The 20,953-nt window shown below is 48.9% G+C and overlaps 1 protein-coding gene across 1 annotated transcript; it reads right to left on the reverse strand.

Annotated features, from left to right (window-relative positions):
- Positions 1 to 388: 388 nt before the first annotated feature.
- Positions 389 to 11,684, reverse strand: LOC121926139 (cytochrome P450 26A1). Its single transcript, XM_042458840.1, has 7 exons — positions 11,314 to 11,684; positions 10,808 to 11,032; positions 8,684 to 8,983; positions 8,069 to 8,236; positions 5,970 to 6,104; positions 2,630 to 2,782; positions 389 to 1,155 (listed from the first exon to the last, which is right to left on the reverse strand). Exons 1-7 carry the CDS (start codon positions 11,506 to 11,508, stop codon positions 814 to 816), a joined length of 1,518 nt encoding a protein of 505 aa, XP_042314774.1. The 5' UTR covers positions 11,509 to 11,684; the 3' UTR covers positions 389 to 813.
- Between the last annotated feature and the right edge of the window lie 9,269 nt (positions 11,685 to 20,953).

Genomic DNA, 20,953 nt, shown 5'->3' on the forward strand with positions numbered 1-20,953 from the left:
GAGGGAGAACAACCATGCCTTGGTAGGTTATTGAAAGAAATAAAATAAATGATACCTAATGAGGGAGTTAGATTTCCCCTATCTCCATCCAGGCAAGAGCAAAGACAATTCTTCTATCTCCATCCAGACAAGAGCAAAGACAAACAGCATGATGCAGATGTTTTGCGCCACCATTACTATCGGCACAACCAATGGATAATGAAAGTTGCCATCCAAAACATCTGGAGGACACCAGCTTGTCTCTCTGTGATCTCAAGAATGCAGAAGGTTGGTCGGACTGCCTTAAGACCACCAGCACAAACCTACTTTAAACTAAATTCTACAGTCTTTCGCATTAAATTGCATCTTCCACAAATGTAAGCAAATGCTAAACAATCTACTCTTCAGGTTTATTTTTACATATGCCACATTATAACCTTTTGGTTCACCATGTACATGTACATTTATTGTTTTAAGCTTTTAGAGGTTTTTGTGGGCGTTTTTTTACTTGTCAGCATATGTCTGAATACCCATGTAAAGCACACAGATCATTAAATATTTTCAAAATAATAACAAACTTTGAAAATGATTCTTAAATAGTAGGACACTTTATTTCTATAGAAATAAAATTATCCAACTATGAATCCCAAGGACCCATAATTATAGTGCTTGCTTTTAAAAAAAAAACACACCAAGGTTTATACATGAAATACCTTTAAAAATATTCTTAGAAAAAAACACATAAATATCTATCACATATTCATAAAGTTAAATATATAATATTGGATTTAGGGCACTATAAAAAGCCATTGTGCATGATTTTAACTGAATTCATTAGACCTGACCATTAAAACTTGTGAATTTTGTAGGTAGATTGTCCTCTGGATACACAGTAGGGCCAGTCTTCATTGTCGGTGGTCCGTTTATAAGCTGCCAGTCACAGTTCCGGGCCAATTCAACAGTAAAGATTTTAAGAAGGATTTTGGCAAACTCTTTGCCCACACAGCTTCTCAAGCCTCCTCCAAAAGGGATGAAACTAAAACGCGAGACATCCTCCGGGAAAGGAGACATGAAGCGATCAGGATTGAATTCTTCTTTGTTAGTGAACAGCTCAGCAACTTCGTGGGTGTCAGAGATACTGTAAATGACATTCCAGCCTTTAGGGATCTGGTATCCCTACAAGAAACAAACAAAGAAGGAACAGTAGCACAAAAAAGTTTAACAGGTTTGTCTTATATGTTCTTTGTTATGTGCCTTCAAGTCAACTTTATCACAGCCTTATCATACATTCTTGGCAAGATTTATTCAGCAGAGGTTTGCCATTGCTTTCTGCTTAGGCTGGGAGAACACAACTTACCCAAGGTCACCCATTAGATTTCTGTGGCTGAACAGGGATTTGAACCCTTGTCTCCTGGGAGCGCTAGTCCAACACTCAAACCACTACACCATACAGACTCCAGCACACCGTACTTGTCTCATGTACCCAGCCATTTTGCCAACAGCAGATCTATTGCCAACACAAACTCTTCCCAAGTGTGCCTGAGACAACAGTAGTTATTATAAGAATGAGATATCTACAATAAAAGGGCTGCATCACTGGAGAAGCTGGGGCTGACCAGATGTTGCTTGGCTACATCATCCCTGATTATGGGTACCCTAAGTGGTGTTGCTGGGATTTTGAGTCTAAGAGCACCTGGAGGGTCCCAGGTTGGCTGATGTATTCATTTCTTTATGCTGTTTGTTGTTATTTGACAATCTATGAGTAGGAAAAAAGGAAAACTAAATAACAGAAGGATTGAGGCAATCAAGCTACAGCCCTGAGTTTACAAGACCTGAGCAGAGCTGTTGATGACCAGGGCTCCTGGAGGTCTCATTTGTGTGGGACCATTTTAAGTCAAAGTCAATTGATCAGTTCATTCACTGATTTACCTACACACATTTCCTCATTCCTAGATTAGCACCATAAGTGAAACCTGCAATAAAGTGTTGTAGCATCTATTTCTGTCCAGGAAACCTGATATTGGATTTCATCCCTTTCCCATTTTCTGTCTTCTTTTGTGCCCTGTGCAGCAACATAGAGTCCTCACTGGACAGTTGTGGAGAGCTATCAAGGAGGGAGTTTTCTTCTTAAAACATTTTGTACTTCTGCAGACCCACTGACCTACTCCTCTTTGTGTGTCTATAGAAGGACTGACATTCAAAGAACCAAGACTGCTATTAGTATACATCATATACAACCAAATGCCATTGGTTTTACCAACGCCAATGTAATGTAATGTCTCTGATTATATATCTGAACTAGTGAATTAACTAAAAAAATTGTAAAAATTGGACAGTAGTAAACAGATGACACTTGTCCCACAGAATTGTAGTGATGCAGAAACAACACCTTTTCAATGTTACTTTTTCTTCATCTTTTAAAGAGACAACCCATGGCAGTTATCTAAACTACTATCCTTTGGTTAGCAGTTGGGAGGGGAAATTTCATTTTAACAACCTCCCACATATCCTACACACATACACATACTCTTCAGAACTTCCATTTATTGTCCTTTTACATTATTCTTACAATATGCCAAGACTGCCCAAGTAGCACTTTTTGGATGGGGATGTTAGGGAAGCTTTTTGAAAACTGGCTTCTCCTGCTTACATTTAGCTCAAATGTCTTGAGTGCTACCCTGAATCCTCCTGGAACAGGTGGGCTCAGACGCAAAGTCTCTTTGACGACACAGCCAGTGTATTTCAGTTGTTCCAAGACTTCCATTCCCAAATGCTTCTCTTGGCTCTGCTTGCTCAGTAATCCCTAGAAATATAACACAATATACCAGTGAAAAAAGGCTTCTCATGACAAATGGGAAAGATTCATTATGACGTGCGCCAAGGTGGACAAAAAGGAATGTCCTCACCATCACAGCTAATGTTACAAGCACAGTTACCTGGTTAATATGTTACCTCTGGGAGTAATGAGGGCCTAACAACATTCCTTTTGCAAAACAACACAGCTACTAGTAATGTCACTTTGCTCATTTGTAATTGGTTGACTGGCCGAAGCCAAAGGGTGCTCAACAATGGCTCCTTTTCGTCCTGGAGAGAAGTGACCAGTGGGGTCCCACAAGGCTCTGTCCTGGGCCCAGTGCTATTCAACATCTTTATCAATGACTTGGAGGACAAAATTGGGAGCATACTTATCAAATTTGCAGATGACACCAGATTAGGAGGAATAGCTAATACCCCAGAGGACAGGATCAAAACTCAAAATGACCTGAGAAGACTAGAAAGCTGGGCCAAAGCTAACAAAATGAATTTCAACATGGAGAAATGTAAGGTACTGCACTTAGGATGGAAAAATAACATGCACAGATATAGGATGGGGGACACCTGGCTGAATGAGACTACATGTGAAAGGGATCTAGGAGTCCAAGTAGACCATAAGTTGAACATGGGTCAACAGTCACTTCAATGTCTCTTGGAGAGGATTCTACTTTTATTTATTTTCACTGCAAGGGGCAATAATGTTAGACCATCCTTCCCATTTTACAACATACTCTTCCTCCAGTTGGGCTGCTACCACCTTTGACAGCGCTCCCATGTTACTCCCAAGTTCATTTTATTGATTGATTATGACTTATATCCCACCTTTCTCCCAAAATGAGATCCAAGGAGGCTTCTGTTGTTGTGTGCCTTCAAGTCATTTCCAACTTGTGGCATCGCTAAGGTGAACCTATCATGGGGTTTTCTTGCCCAGATTTGTTCAGAGGAGGTTTGCCATTGCCTTCCCCTGAGTCTGAGAGCATGTGACTTGCCCAAGGTCACCCAGTTCAACATTCAAACTACTGTATCATGCTGGCTATTAAGGTGGCTTACAATAATTTTTAAAAGGTCCAACTAAAATATAAATTTTTAAAAGTTTAAAAGAAATTAAACATTAAAAACATGATTAAAACATGATCAGGAGCCCTGGTGGTGCAGTGGTTAAATTCCTGTACTGAAGCCACTCACTCAAAACCACAAAGTTGCCAGTTCAGCTGAAGCTTGATTCAGGCTTGCATCCTTCGGAGGTTGCTAAAATGATTACCCAGATTGTTGGGGGCAATTAGCTAACACTTTGTAATGTAAACTACTTAGGGAGTGCTTAAGTGCACTGATATAGAAATGTACTTGCTATTGCTATAAAAAGGTAAAATGCTAAAAACAAAACCCCACTTAAATGCTAAGTTTTACATGCTTTCAGTCTGAGCCTTAAAATACAGTTTCAACAAAAGGTATATATATACATACATACACACACACAGCGCACACCACTTCACACACTGCAGCTCCATAAGTAAAATTCAAAATCCTGCCTAAATAAAAATGTGTCACCTGCCTACAAAAAAAGACTGGAGGGGGACCAACAGCACCTCCTGTGGAAGGGAGCTCCACAGCATGGGAGCAGCCACAGGGAAGGCTCTCTTCAGAGTCCTCACCAACCTGGGAGGAAAGTAGGACTCAGAGAATCTGAAAGCCCTCCCATGCAGATCTTAGATCTCGCTCTGGCTCATATAAGGAGATATGGTTCTTGTAAACATTTCCACCCACATAGCTGGGCATCCTAGAAAATTATTTTCAAGCTACACATTTGATCTGCTTCCCAAGATACTTGTCACCTCTGCAAGATCTGACAACACACACCGGGTAGGATGTCACATGTGTGAGAGAAGTCTCCATATTATTGCTGCCACTAGATCGGAACTGTTGATTTAATGTAAGATATAATCCATTCACTCAGAGGAAATTTGCAGATGAATCAAATAGTATTAGAGTAGAGAAAGCACACTACTTTTAAGTTAGTTTCATAGACAGACAGGAAGGGCATACATATATCTGGAAGAAAGAGGGGTTTCTTATATGAAAAAACAAGAACCCTTTTTATGAGATTGCATTGCAATAAACACAATAGGAAATTTTGGCCATATTGTTACCTTTTTCCTAAAAATCAAACTTGTTACTTTAATACTATTGATTTTAGACCAGAGAAATTAGTGGTTCTCAAACTTTCTACCCTTCTTACCCTCTTTACATCTACATGCGGACGTGACACTGCATGCCCACCCCTACACCACTCAACCTGGCATATGACTAAAAATATTTTGTTTGTTTAGTAGTTTCATTCACACATTCATGTGTATTTGTATTTTAACATTTTATAAGGAAATAGCTCTCCTACTCCTTCTCCTTCTCCTTCCTCAGGCAGAGGCTCCAAGTACCCTCCTTTCCTTTCTGTGCCCCTTTAGGACAGAAAAGGTTTCGGGGGAAGGAGAGGTGGGCTCAGTGCCAACAAGTCTCATGCCCCTTTGCACCCCCCTGGAGTCCCACCCCACAATTTGAGAACCACTGGATTAAATATTAGTGACTAAATCCAGTTCTTAGTCCCAAAGAAGGTATGCCCATTCAGTCGATGTAACTAAAATAAGTCTAGGGGTGTATCCACACTGCAGAATTAAAACAGTTTGACACCACTTCAACTGCCATGATCCCATCCTGCAGAATCCTGGGATTTGTAGTTTGGTGAGGTATTCAGCCTGGCCCAGCAGAGCACTCTACAAAACTACAGATCACAGCATAGAGTCAAGGCAGTTAAAGTGGTGTCAAACTGCTTTAACTCTGCAGTGTTGGTACACCCCAGGTCAATCTAATTCCATTCATTCAAGGACAACTAGATGGATTGAAAACCTATAGTCTCCCTTTACAAGCAGCTGAAGCACTGATGGAAGACCCCAATCACCAGACTGAAAAAGACTTCAACTGTCTTTAAACTCTTAGGTTACCTCAGCAGGGAGCTCACAGTATCCAGACATCATTCTGTCTAGGTCTTTATAACATTTTTAATATACTCAGCTCATGTGGGGTTTCAGAACCAAGTTGCCCAAGTAAAAATAAAATAAATAAACCAGGATCAAAGACTCTCCCTATGTAAAATTTTGCTTCCAGTACTTAAAGAGAGCACCCACCTTCTCTTGCAATTCCTTTCTCACTTTTCGTAGCACTTCGTGGTGAAGGCCTAGGAAGATAATCAAGGATGTAGCAGCACTGGCGGTTGTTTCATGCCCACCAAAGAGCAGCTCGGTTGCAGATTCTTTCAGCTCCTTTCAAGGGAGAAAGGGGAAAGGGAAAAGCACATTTAGGCTGCATATATCCTGCCTTCTCTTTAATGGCATTCATAGCTCTCACACTTTTTATCTTCACAGTACCCCTGCAAGGTAGGTTAGGCTGAGAGAAAGTAATTGGCCCAGTCACCCACTGGGCTTCCTGGCCATGTGGATAGTCCAATACACTTTATTGCTCTGAGTCCCAGTCCAACACTCTTCACTCCTACTGCCCCATAATCCTTTGCAAATTAAGGAGAAAATCAAACTCCAGATTTAATTGCTACATAAATACTATGGAGTGTACCAACAAGTCAGGTCGAAACAATGTGGTTCCTCACATACTATTGGATTGCAACTCTCCGCAGCCCTAGCCAGCATAGCCAAGGTGAAAGATGCTGGGAGATGCAAGTCAAAATAATCTGGAAGACCATATGCCATTAATTTTGTGTGAAAAGGGGCTATTCTAATGCAATCACATTACCGCACTACACTCTTATGGTGCTGCTATTCCACTTTTACTGCTCTGGCTGCCTCCTGCTGCATTCTGGGGCTTGTAGTTCAGAGAGGCCTAAGAGCTCTCTGGCTGAGAATTATAAGTGCCCCTCCTTAAACTACAAGTCCCAGAATGCAACAGAAAGCAAAGCAGGATCAGCCCTGGTTAGTACTTAGAAGGCATCCAGTCAAACAAACAATAGGTTAATGACAATAATATGGCTTTAGAAAATACCCAGATGGCATGTACTATCATGCGTTTTCTTTTTTTAAATGCAGGGCAGATCTTGGAATGGATCTTCTAAAATGATTTCTAGGAAGCATCATAGGTACAGCCTTCAAAAATGTACTTCTTATAGTTTTGTGTTCCTATGGAACTAAGGTGTTTATTCATTACATGTCCATTCCTCCCAGTCCCCCCTACTTTATTCTCACAACAACCTTGTGAGGTAGATCAGGCAGAAAGACAGAAAATTTTGATTTCCAAAGTCCCAGTTCAATAGTGTAGTCACAACAGCAAATTAATTAATGTTCCATATCTAAATATCCTAAAGCTACCAGACCCTGTGTGATCTTGGAAGCTGAGCGGGGTCACTCCTGGTTAGTACTTGGAGGGGAGACCACTAATGGCAACCAGGTGCTGCAGGCTATATTTCAGAGGAAGGACCTGGAAAAACCACCTTGGAGTATCCCTTGCCTATGAAATTCATGGCAACACCAAAGGCAGAAAGACATCATGGGAAGGGTTTCTCAGACATGGAAATGTTTTTCCCCAGTAGAAGGATATCCACATTGGCTTTTTTAAAAACAGAGGGGCTGTGTCTGCCCTACAAAAATAATCCAGGCTGGCATTATTTTCAACTGCCATGGCTCAATGCTATGGAATTCTGGGAACTGTGATTTGGAAAGATGTTTAGTCTTTTCTCTCAGAAAGCTCACCGGAAACTACAAATCCCAGAATTCCACAGCATTGAACCATGGCAGTTAAAACGGTGTCAACCTGGAAAGAGAGACAAAGAAATTCAGGCCACTCCTGTTAAATTTGGAGCCAAGGCAAAGCAGGACGTTTCCCGCTGCCTAAGTCCGGCTGGAAGAGGCTGCAGCTGGTGGTTCTGCTGCCCCTTGGGCCAAAGCCCTGGCTGAGACGGGAAAGCTGTAAGGAAAGTAAAACTAAGCATCTCTGTCTTAAAAACTAGCTCTTTGGAGCTCTTGTTCCAAAGAACTTTGAGCTGATCTGTCACTTGTTGTCGTCGTTGTGTGCCTTCAAGTCGCACACATCTCCTATCTCAGGGTTTGCTTGGCCAGTTTCTTCAGAGGGGGTTTGCCATGGCCATCCTCTGAGGCTGAGAGAGTGTGAGCCTGGAGATCCAAAGACCCACCCGGATGCCCTGCCTGTCCCCTCCCAGGTTTTGTCAGCAGAAGAGCCCCTCTCCTCCTGCTGCCCTCCCGGCCCCTCCCTGCCGGCTCACCTGCATGCTGAGCTGCTCTCCCTCGGGGCCCTGGGTGTGCTCCATCAGCAGCTGCAGGGCGTCCTTGGAAGAGGAGGAGGAGGAGGAAGAGGGCTCCCCTCGGGCGGCCAGCTTGGCCCGGATGCTCTCCTCGATCTGGGCGTGGATCACCCCCCGCGCCCTCAGGCCCTGGAAGGAGGAAAGGACCCTCAGCAGCAGCAGGAAGGAGAAGAGAAGGAAGGAGGAAGAGGAAGGAGAAGACAAAGAGGAAACAGAAGGAGGAGGAGGAAGGAAAAGAAGAGAAAGAGGAAAGGGAAGGGAAGAATGAGGAAGAGGAGGAAGGAGAAGAAGGAAGAGATGGAAGAGGAAAAGAGGACACAGAAGAAGGAGGAAGAAATGAAGAGCAAGTAGAGGGGGAAGAGGAGGAAGAAGACAAAAGGAAGAAGGGGAGGAGGAGAAGGAGAAGCCGCGAGCGGAGAGGAGCGGCCCAGGAGGAGGCGGCGTCGCCCTCGGTGGCTGCCCTGGAGGCGGGGGCTGGGGGCTTCCCCTGGGGCGGCCTGGCTCCAGGTCCCCTGCGCCGGGTGGGCTTCCCTTTCCCCTCCTTCCCTCCCTGCCTGGAGCCTGGGGGGGGCTTACCTTGTAGAGGCCGGAGAAGGGGACGTCGATGGGGAGGGAGAAGAGGTTGCGGACCATCTCCTCGAAGGCCTCCACCAGGCGCTGTTCCTGCTGCTCCTCCTGCTTTTCCGGGGGAGCCTTGGGCCGGAGGCCGAGCAGGATCCGGGTGGCGATGCGGAACATGAGGCGCTTGACGGCCGGGTAGACCAGCAGCTCCTCCTCCGAGGCGCCCAACCAGCGGCCCAGGCAGGCCGAGACCTCCCCCTGGATGGCCGGGATGTAGTGCTCCAGCGCCTCCCGGGAGAAGGCCCCCATGATCACCTGCAGGCAGCAGCCCCCGGGAAGGAAGAAGGAGAGGACAGCTTGGCACCCCAGAAACCACACCAGACCCCGCCCGACAGGAGCCGCCTTCCACGCCTGAATCACCCCCCCGACGGATCCACTGGGTTCCTGGAGATCTCCTCGGCGGGGAAAAGGAGGCGTCAAGGGCCCCCCACCTTGCCTCGGATTTTGCCAGCTTTTTCAAGGGACCCGTCCCTCCCTCCATCCCTCCATCCCTCCATTCATTCATTCATTTCCAGGATTCAGAGCCCGCCTTTGTCCCACAACGGATTTCGAGTTTAGGTTTTATTTTTAAAAGATTGTTTTATTTTATTTTTAGGTTTAAAAAAGTTTTAGGTTTAGGTTTTTAGGCTTAAAACAAGGCGTAGGCTTTTAGGTTCTTATTAGAGAGGCAGAATAGCAATACATTATTATTATTATTATTATTTTTAAAAGGTTCAGGTTTGTAAGTTTACAAATGGCTTAGATTTACCTTTTCTAGGTTTAAAAACAAAAGGCTGTAGTCCTCAAGGACTGGGGCCCATTGGAAGAAGGGGCAGGCAAGGAAGGAGCAGTTGTTGTTGTTGTTGTTGTCTGCCTTCGAGTCGTTTCCCGACCTTTGGCGGCCCTAGGTTTCCTCAGAGAGGGTATGCCTTTGCATCCCTCTGAAGCTGAGAGAGTGTGACTTGACCCCAGGGTCATCGGGGGGGGGGTCTCCCAGGGCCCAGCCTTGTCAGAAACAGCCTCCTCTGACAACGAAAATCCAACCCCCTCCAAGCAATGCTACTTTTATGGGGCCAACCCAAAGGCACAATGACATGTTGCAAGCTCTCCAAGTCACACTGGCTTCTTCTTCCTCAGGCGAACAGGAGAAAAGAAACGGAAGATGTTAGTCAGAGGCTTGCATTTTCTGTTCCTGGTCTTAGTTCAGTTGTGTACCAAGAGCATGAAGCTGTGTAGTCCGTTGGGTATTGGGCTACAACTCTGTGGAGACCAGGGTTCAGATCCCCAGTCAGCTTTGGAAAGCCCCCCTGGGTGACCCTGGGCAAGTCACACTCTCTCAGCCTCCAAGGCAAGGCAATGGCAAACCTCTCAACCCGTCTTGCCAAGAAAAGCCCAGGATCGGCTGCCCTTAGGGTTATCTCCGTAAGTCAGAAAGGGCTGGAAGAACTGCATGTTTGAAAGGCACCTCTTTGGCCTTTTGGTGGCGTTAAGAGGGAGGCTCCTGAGGAGAGGCGGGTGAGGAGTTCTTTGTGGGGTTTGGGGGCTAGGCGGCCCTGGTCTGGATTCCGCAAGGAAAACACGGAACAGAAATACATCAAATTTATTATTATTATTATTATTATTATTATTATTTTCTAGAAGAGTTTATTCCTCTTATTTTGGGAAGAAACTCTTCTGGAACATGGCTACATACCCCGAAAAAACCCACACAAAAAAACCCCTATGGATGCCAGACATGAAAGCCTCTGTCTTCACAAAATTATTATTGTGGGATGATGTTATTCTGTTGTAGGGTATGGATTTTAGTGAAGTCAGCTGCCTCGATCTTGTTGAAGGGGCAGGGTGGAAATAATAGTAATAATAATAATAATAAGAAGAAGAAGAATAGTAATAATAAACGTTGGCTGCCCTGGTTCCCTGCTGGGGATTCTGGGCCCTGCGGTTTGTTGTGGAGGGGAATGGCCCAGTGAGGGGTGTCCCTGGCCTCAAAGGGCAAAAGAGGCATTTTGGGGACCCCAAAGGAGGCCATGTGGGAGGGGGCCCTGGAGGGCCTGCTGTCCGGGAAAAGGAGGACTTGCCAGGGGGCCAAGGGGGGCTTGCCTTCTTGCGGCGCTTGTGCTGGGCGTCGTGGAGGTTGGAGAGGCAGCCGGAGCCCAGGATGGTGCGGACCGAGGCGGGCCACTGGACGGCCACCAGCCGGTGCTCCCCGAGGAGGATGTGGCGGACGTTCTCCGGCCCCATCACCCGCACCGTCGGGCGCCCGAAGAGGTGGGTCTTGTAGACCAAGCCGTACTTGCGCCGCTTCATCTCCAGGAAACGCCGCCGCTGCAGGGAGGGAAGAAGCCCCAGGAAGCCCCCGAGGGAGGAGAGCAGTCAGGGTTAACCCGGCTTCAGCCCGCTCTAACTGCCCTGGCTCCATTCTTGCGACGCAGGAGAGGTGGAAAAGGGACTGTATCCGCCCTGCGGGGATTAAGGCGGGCTGAGCCCGCTTTAGCTGCCCTGGCTGCAATTCTGGGTCGGGGGTGCAGCCTGCCTGCCTTGCCTGCTTCCTCCTTCCCTCCTCCGCTGCAAGCGGGCTGGACCCGGCGCCCTCCCGCCTGACCTACCTGCAGGACCAGCTGGAGGGTCTCCCCGAAGAAGGGCAGGCCCATGCTGCCGGGGGGCAGGGGCAGGGGGCAGGCCGGGTCTCTCCCGCGGAGGCAGTAGAGGCCCCAGAGCTTGACCGAGAGCAGGAAGAGCAGCAGCGGCAGCAGCACGAAGGTGCCCAGGGCGCTGGTCAGCAGGGAGGCCAGGAAGCCCATGCCGGCGCCGGGCTTTGCCTTGGGGTCGGGAAGAGGCAGCAGCAGCAGCAGCAGGGCCGGGCCCCGCCGAGGGCCCCCTTTTATAACCCCAGGTCGCTGCCCACTTTACCTTGCGCCCAGCATCAATTAGTTCACCCAAAGTTCAGCCTTAATTGCCGCCGGGAGAAAGCCACGCCCCCTGGGGGAGTGGGCGGGGCTTCACCCTCCCCTCCCTCCTTCTCTCCAGGGCTCCGCATCCCTTCCCTAGAGTCCCTAGAGTCTTCCTGCCCTTCCTCCCCCGATGCTCCAGTTGGAGACCCCGAAGGGGAGCCGGGGGAGCAGAGGTCCTCCTTCTCCCGGACCTGTCCTCCAGGCAGCCAAGAGCCCCGCATCTATCCTTACCCTGCTGTTTTTCAGCTTTGCTGGGGTCCCACTCCCTCCTTCCTCCCTCCTGGTCCTCCGTTGCGGGGAGGGCTCAGCCTAGGTTCAGGAAGGGAGAAGGAGTAGCAGAGCTCGCCCGGATCGGGGTTCGAGGGATGGGCAACGGAAAGAAAAACAGACTCAGCTTGAGGAGGTCCTTTTGGAAAAGGGTCAGAAAGAGGTTTCCTTCGGGGTGTCTGGAGCTCTCTAGGGCTCCACAATCTGGGATCGACGACTAAACATTAACACACTCACACAATCTCACACTCACACAAGGATTTGAAAGCCTAGCCGTGCCTCCTCGGGAGTAAGACCCAGAAACCTCGGCTAGGCTTACAAGTCCCCCTCCAAAACCTATGAACAGGGGATCGCAGTTAGACGGACCCTAGCCAGGAATTCTCTTGGGAAATGTGCGCAAACATCATCATCATCATCATCATAGTCATAAAATGTATTTATATCCCACCGCTCTGCGCAACGCAACCCGGGGCGGCTTACAACATCAAAAGATACAATCCAACACGAAAATATTTATAATCTATAATCCTGTCTCCTTCTCTGCCTGGGACTGCTGTTCCACACAAAGAGAAAAAGAGGGCTGTGGCACCTCCGATGGGGTTATCTTTGCCCCCCAAATAAAGTGCCAGACCATCTTTTTGCGGCAAGCTAATAACGCCCCTCTTTCCAGACAATTCAGACTGGACCCCTGGGTGGGAATCCGACTCAAGGCAAATAATCTGCTTGTTTGTTTCTAAATAGAGTTAAAATCCACTAGCTCTCCCCCCTCCCAGCTAGACAACAGCATCATCATCCTCCGCACAGCTTCTAGGGATGAATTCAAAGACAGCTATCTTCGAAACATCGGAGTGTCAATATGGCAGCACCTTTGAGACTCCAAGTTGCTGCTCTGCTTCTCTGGATGCAGCATCTCCAGGGCTGCTATGTTTCAAGGCTGTTGTTTATTTGTAGACATATTCGTTAAAAAAAACCCCCACAGGATCGGTCCCGCTTGATCTTCAGAGCCGCCCTGTGAGGGAGGCTGAGCCCGGGCCCAGTGACAACTGTAAATATAAAGTGGCCGCTTTGGGAAGGCAAAGCATGGCTAACACCTGGCTGGCGTCCTCCGACCCTGCTGGCTTTCCAGGGCGATCCTCCAACGGAAGGGGCTGTTGCTGCTGATCTTGGGAAATGCGCAGCTATTTCGAGGGGGTTCCTGCGCTGCCCGGTGTGTGTGTGTGTGTGACAGTCCAACACTTGGAGAGCCGACCCACTCCAGAGGCAGCTTAAGGTCTCCCTTAAGAATCGCCCTCTTTATCAACCGTTGTGAAATTCTGCCTCTGGATAATCCTAAAGATCCCCGAAGCAAAGTCGGGTCCCTGGCTGAGAGCAAGAGGACGGAGGAATGATTTCAAGGCACCCGCACGATTTGCACACAGAGTTCCGTGGGACCTATTGCGCTTTTCTGTGGCTGCCTGGGAGAGCTGAGGCACACTTGTGGTTGTGGTTGCTGTGGTTGTTGTGTGCCTTCAAGCCGTTTCCCACTTATGACGAGGCTAAGGTGAACCTGTCCTGGGGTTTTCATAGCAAGATTTGTTCAGAAAAGGCTGGCCATTGCCACACTTTACTAGTGAGAAAGCTGACTCCTGAGTCACAATGCCTGGGGTGATGCTACACGTGTGTGAATGTGTGTATTTTGCTTCAGGGCTCCTACAAGTGTATGCATGGGTGTATGGTACCTTCAAGTCGCCTGCATACGGGGATCCCATGAATTTGTTAGGGTTTCCTTAGGCAAGGAATCCCCAGAAGTGCTTTTGCCAGTTCCTGCCTACAGGGCCTGGTATTCCTTGGCGGTCTCCACTCCAAGTATTCACCAGACCTGTCCCTGCTTAGCTTCCTTACTTGGGAGCAAACCGCATCGCAAGGAAAAAGGAGGGTAACTCTCAGTGGGAGCCAAGGGCTTCACAAATAGTTACTTAACCTTCAGCTAGACCTGCCTCCTGTCGGTCTTGAAAAGCCCAGCCTTTTAGGCAAAGAGATTTCTTTGGATTTCCCAATCAGGAGCATCTGCAGAATCCTGGCATTTGGGCCTTGATATCCTCCAGGGGAGGCCAGACTTCTGTCTTTGGAGGCCAGGCAGATCGGAGGCAGTTTGCAGCAAACACAAGGCACCCTCCAACCTCCTATTTCTGTCCCCTGTTTGTTAGTTCCGCCTAAATCCCTTCCGGGCCCCAGATCCTGTCTGGTCTTGGAAGCTCAGCCCTGGTTCGGGCTTGGATGGGTTTCCACCAGGGAAGACCAGGGAGATGACATTTCAGAGGAAGGGACTGGCAACACTATATCTCTTGCCTATCCTTTGCCTAAGAAACCTCTCGGAAAGGAATGGGCTCGCCCTAAACCCCATAGGATTCCTCTTTCGGGGAACTAAGGAAAAGGGGGAAAAGAAACCCCTCTGGAAGGTCCAGATCCTGAAGGAGAATATAACTCCAGCTCTTATCCTAGTCCTTCTCGGTCCGGGTGACTAGATGCCTTCACCCCAAAGGAGGACAAGGCACCTCAACATGGAGGGCAGTCCAGAAAAGAGGGGCCAACGAAAGCGAAAAATCCTAAGATGGATATAAATGTGTGCTTCTTAGTTGTGCTCAAAGTGGAATTCGTCCGGACAGGAGGTTGAAATGGAGGACAGGTCTTGGACAAGGAGGACGCCTGGCTCTCCCCCCAGAATGGATGCAAAGATAGAAAGATCAGGCTTGGAAGTGTTCCTGTCCCGACTAGATCCTTTCCTAGCCGAGGAGGAAGCCGAAAGGAGATCGGGGGCAGATGTCTCTACTCTTGAGGGTGACTTAATTGGATGCAAGGGAAATGCAATTGGGTTTCATCCAAGAGAGTAAGGCCTATTGAAAGGGATGGGATTTACTTCTCCTGGGCTGGAAGTCTGGATCTGGTGCATGGGTCGATGCAGAGCCACAGGCAAGCGCCGGGAAGTTGGCAAGGAAGGGCTGGAGCTCAAGGGGGCCCAAAGAGTCCTTGGCCTCCGGATCACCCCCCTCCAAGGGCCCCGGGGGCGGTGGGGAGGGAGGGCAGGCTCCTCCGGTGGCTGACGATGCGGGGCTAATCGGAGGTTCACCCGCAGGTCACCGGGGGCAGGAGGGAAGGGCTTCGGATGCCCAAAGGTAAACACCCAGAGAGAGAGAGAGAGAAAGAGAGAGAGACAGGGACCGCGGCAGCCTGGCTTCCCAGTCAGAGAGAGCAAAGCTGGACCGGCCACCGGGAGGGAGAGGGACCAGCCCCACACCGGCATCCCGCAGCAGCCCCTCCGACAGAGATCGGAGCAAGGGGAACGATCTGTCTGTGTGTATTTGTTGTTGTTGTTGTTGAGTGCCTTCCACATTTGTTCCGAGGTGGTTTGCCATGGCCATCCTTTGAGGCTGAGAGAGTGTGCCTTGCCCAGGGGTCGCCCAATGGGTTTCCACGGTGGACTCGGGATTCCAACCCTTCCCTCTACAGTCGTCCTCCAACCCTCAAACCACTGCCTCACGCTGCCTCTCAGAGAGAGAGACAGACAGACAGAGAGAAATGTATCTGTGTCTATTATTTTCCTGTTAAGATTCTCTCTCTCTCTATATATATATATATATATATACACACACACGCGCGTGCATATATTATTTGCCTATTAAGAGGATCTATAGATATATAAATATATACGTATGTATATGTGTGTGTGTATATTATTTATATATAGAGAAAGAGACTTAAGAAAATAATGGCCTGTTACAGACAGCCAAAATAAAGCTGCTTCGAGTCACTTTGGAGGTATGGTGTTTCAATGATGCATTCGTCCTAAGAGTCCAGAAGCCGCACCAAAGCCATGCTCCAGCCCTAAGGACTGGAGTGCAGCTTTGGTGCAGCTTCTGGACTCTTAGGACGAATGCATCATTGAAAACAGCTTACCTCCAAAGTGGCTCGAAGCAGCTTTATTTTGGCTGTCTGTATAGGGCCATGTGTGTAAATGCGTATTATATCTGTGTGTGTGTATAATACGCACGTACACACATTATTTTCTTAAGAGTCTCTCTCTCTCTCTCTCTACCTATCTATATATACAGTATATACAATACACATACACACATATATTATTTTCCCAAGAGGCCATAAAATACGCATACACACACATACACACAAACTATATATATACATATATAATCCGCATACACACACACACGCACACTATTTGCCTGTTAAGAGGCCATATTATATAATGCGCGCACACACACACACATGTATATATTCTTTGCCTGTTAAGAGGCTGTTTGTGTTTATGTGTATATAACACACACACACACACACACACACACACACCCATATGTCTCTCCTCTTTTCCTGCCCAGAGGCTGGGGCTCCCTTCCCTGCTCTCCCTGCGAACCCACTGGCAGCCTGGCAGAGAGCGCCAAGAAAGACGGAGACGGGAGCCAGGCGGAGGGAGGCGGCCCAAGGCTGAGCTCAGGGCGCCCTGCGGAGCTCCAGGGAAACCAGCAGGAGGAGGAGGAGGAGGAGGAGGAGGAAGGACGCCGGGGAGGAAGCCAGCCTGCCTGCCTCCCTGAAAAGGGTCCATCGCAGAGAGAAGGGCTCTGACCCGATGGGGTGAAGTATACTCCTTCCTTCCCCAAAGAAAGGGGCTCAGAGGAGGAGAGCGCCTTGCCAGCCCAGTCCTGAGCATCAGGGGGGTCCCGACTCTCCCCGACTCTGCTGCCTTAGGATGGACTTTCTTAGGCGGTCGCCTACTTGGATCAGTGGCTCGCCCTTCCTTCCTTCTTCCATCCATCCCTGGCAGTCAGGCAGGGGAGCCCTATCCATCAGGGAAGGTCGGCTCCATCCTGGTTATTGGGTTCAGGGTTGAAAATAGTGGCCTTGGGCATGGAGAGGTCGGAAAGGGGCGTGTGTGTGTGTGTATTCAAGCATAGATTGGATTCAAAGAGCAACTTTCATTAATGGATATAACCTGCGACCACTTTCCTGCGGACTGAGGCTTGTCCAGAGCGTGGCCAAAGGAGGACAAGGGCTGGAAAATCAAACCGTATGAAGAATGGCTATGGGTCTGTTTAGCCTGGAGAAGAGAAGGTTAAGGGGTGATATGATAGCCCTCTTTAAATATTTGAAGGGATGTCATAATGAGGAGGGAGCAACTCAAGCTTGTCTTCTGCTGCTCCAGAGACTAGGACCCGGAGCAATGGATGCAAGCTGCAGGAAAAGAGATTGCACCTCAACATTAGGAGGAACTTCCTGACAGGGCTGTTCTGACAGTGGAACACACTCCTTCCTTCAGAGTGTAGTGGAGTCTCCTTCCTTGGAGATCTTTAAGCAGAGGCTGGATGGCCTTCTGTCACAGGGAATGCTTTGATTGAGAGTTCCTGCAGGGCAGAAGGGGGCTGGACTGGATGGCCCTTGGGATCCCCTCCAACTCTCTCAGCCTCCGATCCTGTTCCCTTCCACTCGTTGGCCAGAGAAACTCCGCAAGGCAGAAACCACTTCCCATTCCCGCTCTTCCCGGACTAGATCTCCCGGGACTTGGCGGACCCCCTTCTTACCTCCTGGGGATCGGCCTGCCAGCTTCTCCTTCTGGGCCCCAGGGAGAGGGTTCTTCCCTTAAGGAGACCCCGCCTGGAAGATCCAGGGCTTCTCTCGAGGGAGAGCGGGAGAAGAAGGCCCAGGGCCCCAGTCCGGCCGAGCTTCCCTTCCGTGCCAAGGAGGGCTGGGCTGGGCAGGGGCCAAAGGGGCCAGACACGCAAGGCATTCACACAACCAGCCCAGAGCCAGGTCGGAAGGGCTTCCCAGTCGCCCAGTCACGGCAGGGATCGGGGAGGGGAGATCGGGGGCTGGGAAAGAAAGGCCCCGACTCTCGGGGGAAAGACTGCTCCTGTCGGACTTCAGCTGCTTAGCTTCTGCTTGGGCGTCCTCCAAAAGAAGGACGGGATCAAGGGAGGACATGATCACTGCAGGCTTCTTGGGCGTCCTCCAAAGGGAGGACAGGATCACTGAAGGCTTGCCATGAAAGACATGATCAGGTACCAATGACCTCAAAGCACTCCTGGCAATGGCTATGGCGGGCTTCTCCTCGGGCGTCCTCGAAAAAGAGGACGGGATCAGGTACAAACGACCGAAGGCGAATGGCCACGGGCTTCTTCTTGGGCATCCTCAAAATGGAGGACATGGTCGAAAGAAGGGTCAAAGGCAATGCTCTCAGCCAAATGGCCATGGCAGACCTCCTCGGAAGAAATCTTGCCAAGAAAGCCCCGCCATAGCTTCGCCTTAAGATGGCCACAAGTCCAAACGAAGGCACACAACAACAACAACAACAACAACGGAATCGGAATCGAAGCTCCTGAAATTAATTCTTTCGGAAGGAAGAAAAGAAACCCGGGAGAGAAAGAGAGGAAGACTCTGCATCCACACTGCAGAAAGGATCCGGTTGGACACCGCTTCAACAGCCATGGCTTAATGCGATGGAACTGGAGTTTGCTGCTGCCCCAGACTCTCCCAGAGAAGGCTCCATGTCCCCCCAAACCCTAATCGCCAAGGATTCCCTAACACTGAGCCAGGGCAGTTCAAGCGGTGTCAAACTGGGTTATTTCCGCAGTGTGGATGCCCCCTCCCAAAAAGTCGGCTTTCTTTGGTTTTTAATGTTGGGCAAAGACAAGAATAAAATACATACATAGATAGATAAGATGTTATTTCTTTCTATCCCGCCTCTCTGTCCATGACCCTCGAGGCGGTTTAGAGATTCAAAGGCCATACAAAGCCCGTGTCCCGACAATGCCCAACATCACATTAAACAACCAGCTATTAAGAAGCATACATTTAAAAACAACCCCCCGCCCACTGCCCCCTTGGCTTGGCCTAGATAGAAACCCAGGGGCGAAGTTGCAAAGAGCAAAACCAGGGGAAGGGAGGAAAGAAAGAAAGAACAACTCTGCTGTGTGTTGTTGGCTTGCAGCCCGCGGCCTCGGTGTGCCCAAGGCGCCTGTGGTGCCCGGGAGAGTGGCATGACCCTTTGCCTGTCCTTCCCAGGCGATGACCCGCCAGCGACCTCCAGCCCCGGAGGCTGGCATCTCCCTGAACCCGGGCCGCTCCTCCGGCGCCAAGTTCACTGGCCCTTCATCCAGGCCGAGCAGGAGGAGGAGGAGGGCAGCCCTCGGGTGCCAGGGAGGAGGAGGAGGAGGAGGAGGAGGAAAGGCCAGGGCAGCCTGGCAGAGTGGTTACGGCGCTGGAAGAGGGCTACTCCACAGCAGGCTTCCAATCCCGGCTCCAGCCCCTGAAAGCCATTGCCCATAGGGAAACCATCCTTGCCCACAGGGAAGCATTGCGGAATACCTGCCCATAGAGAATTACTGGGGATTATTTGGCCACAGAGAATCATTGCAGAATACTTGCCCATAGGGAAACATATGAGAATACTTGCCCATAGAGGATTACTGAGGAACACTTGCCCATAGAGAACCATTGGGCAAGTATTCCCCTATGCTTCCCTATGGGCAAGTGCTGTCATTTGTTTCAGCCCGTCCCTTCCACTGCTCACACTTCTGGGAAAGTCTATTAGAGCCACATCCTTTTAAAACAATGGAGAAACTATTCTGAATGGCTGCGATTGTTAGTCCCAACACTTGACCTGATGCTCCGTAAGCGCCTTTTGAGAGCTGTCTTCCCCAGATAGTGCTGTACTATGGCTTCGTCTTGGTTTTGTGGCTGCACATCCCACAGGACAGAAGACAGCCAACGAAGTCACACTCTCTCAGCCTTCTGAGGAAGGAGGCTGAAGTCTAGGAAAGCTCCTGCTACCAACTGCTTTCTTCCAGTGAGCCTCAAAGGTGCTACAAGATCTCTCTACACACTGATCCACAGGCTTGAAGACACACAACAACTACAACGACGACAACAACAACAACAAAGCCCGAGGTCAAAGAGATAACGCCATCTTGGTTAAAGCCATCTTGGAACGAGGTGGAGAAATCCACATTCCCTCCTCTCAAGGGATTGGGATGAGTTTGTGGTTGTTGTTGTTGTGTGCCTTCGTTTCTGACTTAGGGGTGAACTTCTCCTGGAGTTTTCTTGGCAAGTTTTTCCAGAGGGGGGTTGCCATGGCCACCCTCTGAGGCTGAGAGAGTGTGACTTGCTCAATGTCACCCACTGGGTTTACTTTGACAGAGGCGGGATTCAAACCCTGGTTTCCAGAGTAGTAGTCCCCAACACTCAAACCCCTTCTTCCACTGCATTATTCCACTGCAGGGTTTGCAAAGAAATCTTGTGAGCCGCCTTGGGTCCCTTCCTGGGAGAAAGGTGACACAGAAATGAAATAAAATAAAGTAAAAACAAATAAGAAATGGTTTTTGTGGGGTTTTCAGGTTAAGAAATGTTTTCGGACTGGGGGGGGGGGGGAGTTAGGGGCGGGGGAAGGTTTTCAGCCCCACTTAGAATCAGAATCATAGAGTTGGAAGAGACCCCATTCTGCCCTGCAGGAACTCTCAATCAAAGCATTCCCTGTGACAGAAGGCCATCCTGCCTCTGTTTAAAGACCTCCAAAGAAGGAGACTCCACTACACTCTGAAGGAGTGTGTTCCACTGTCGAACAGCCCTTACTGTCAGGAAGCTCTTCCTAATGTTGAGATGGAATCTCTTTTCCTGGAGCTTGCATCCATTGTTCCTGGTCCTGTTCTCTGGAGCAGCAGAAAACAAGCTTGCTCTCTCCTCAGTATGACACCCCTTCAATTGACAGCACTTCTTCAAATGCCTTGAATCCCAGAGTGACCAAAGATCCTCCTTTTCCAGGACATATTTCCTACATTTCTGTGTGTGTGTGTGTATTCTATTTTTAAACAAATAATCTGTTTTAATCTTGGAGTAGTTTGATTTCATTGTAATTGTCATTTTGGTAGGTTTTTAATTCTGCTCTGGCTTTTAGACTGTAAGCCACTCTCAATTTTGGGGGGAGAGCAAGGTACAGATTATTATTATTATTATTATTATTATTATTATTATTATTATTATTATTATT

This window comes from Sceloporus undulatus, chromosome 3 (genome assembly GCF_019175285.1).
Source record: "Sceloporus undulatus isolate JIND9_A2432 ecotype Alabama chromosome 3, SceUnd_v1.1, whole genome shotgun sequence".
NCBI classification, from domain to species: domain Eukaryota; kingdom Metazoa; phylum Chordata; class Lepidosauria; order Squamata; family Phrynosomatidae; genus Sceloporus; species Sceloporus undulatus.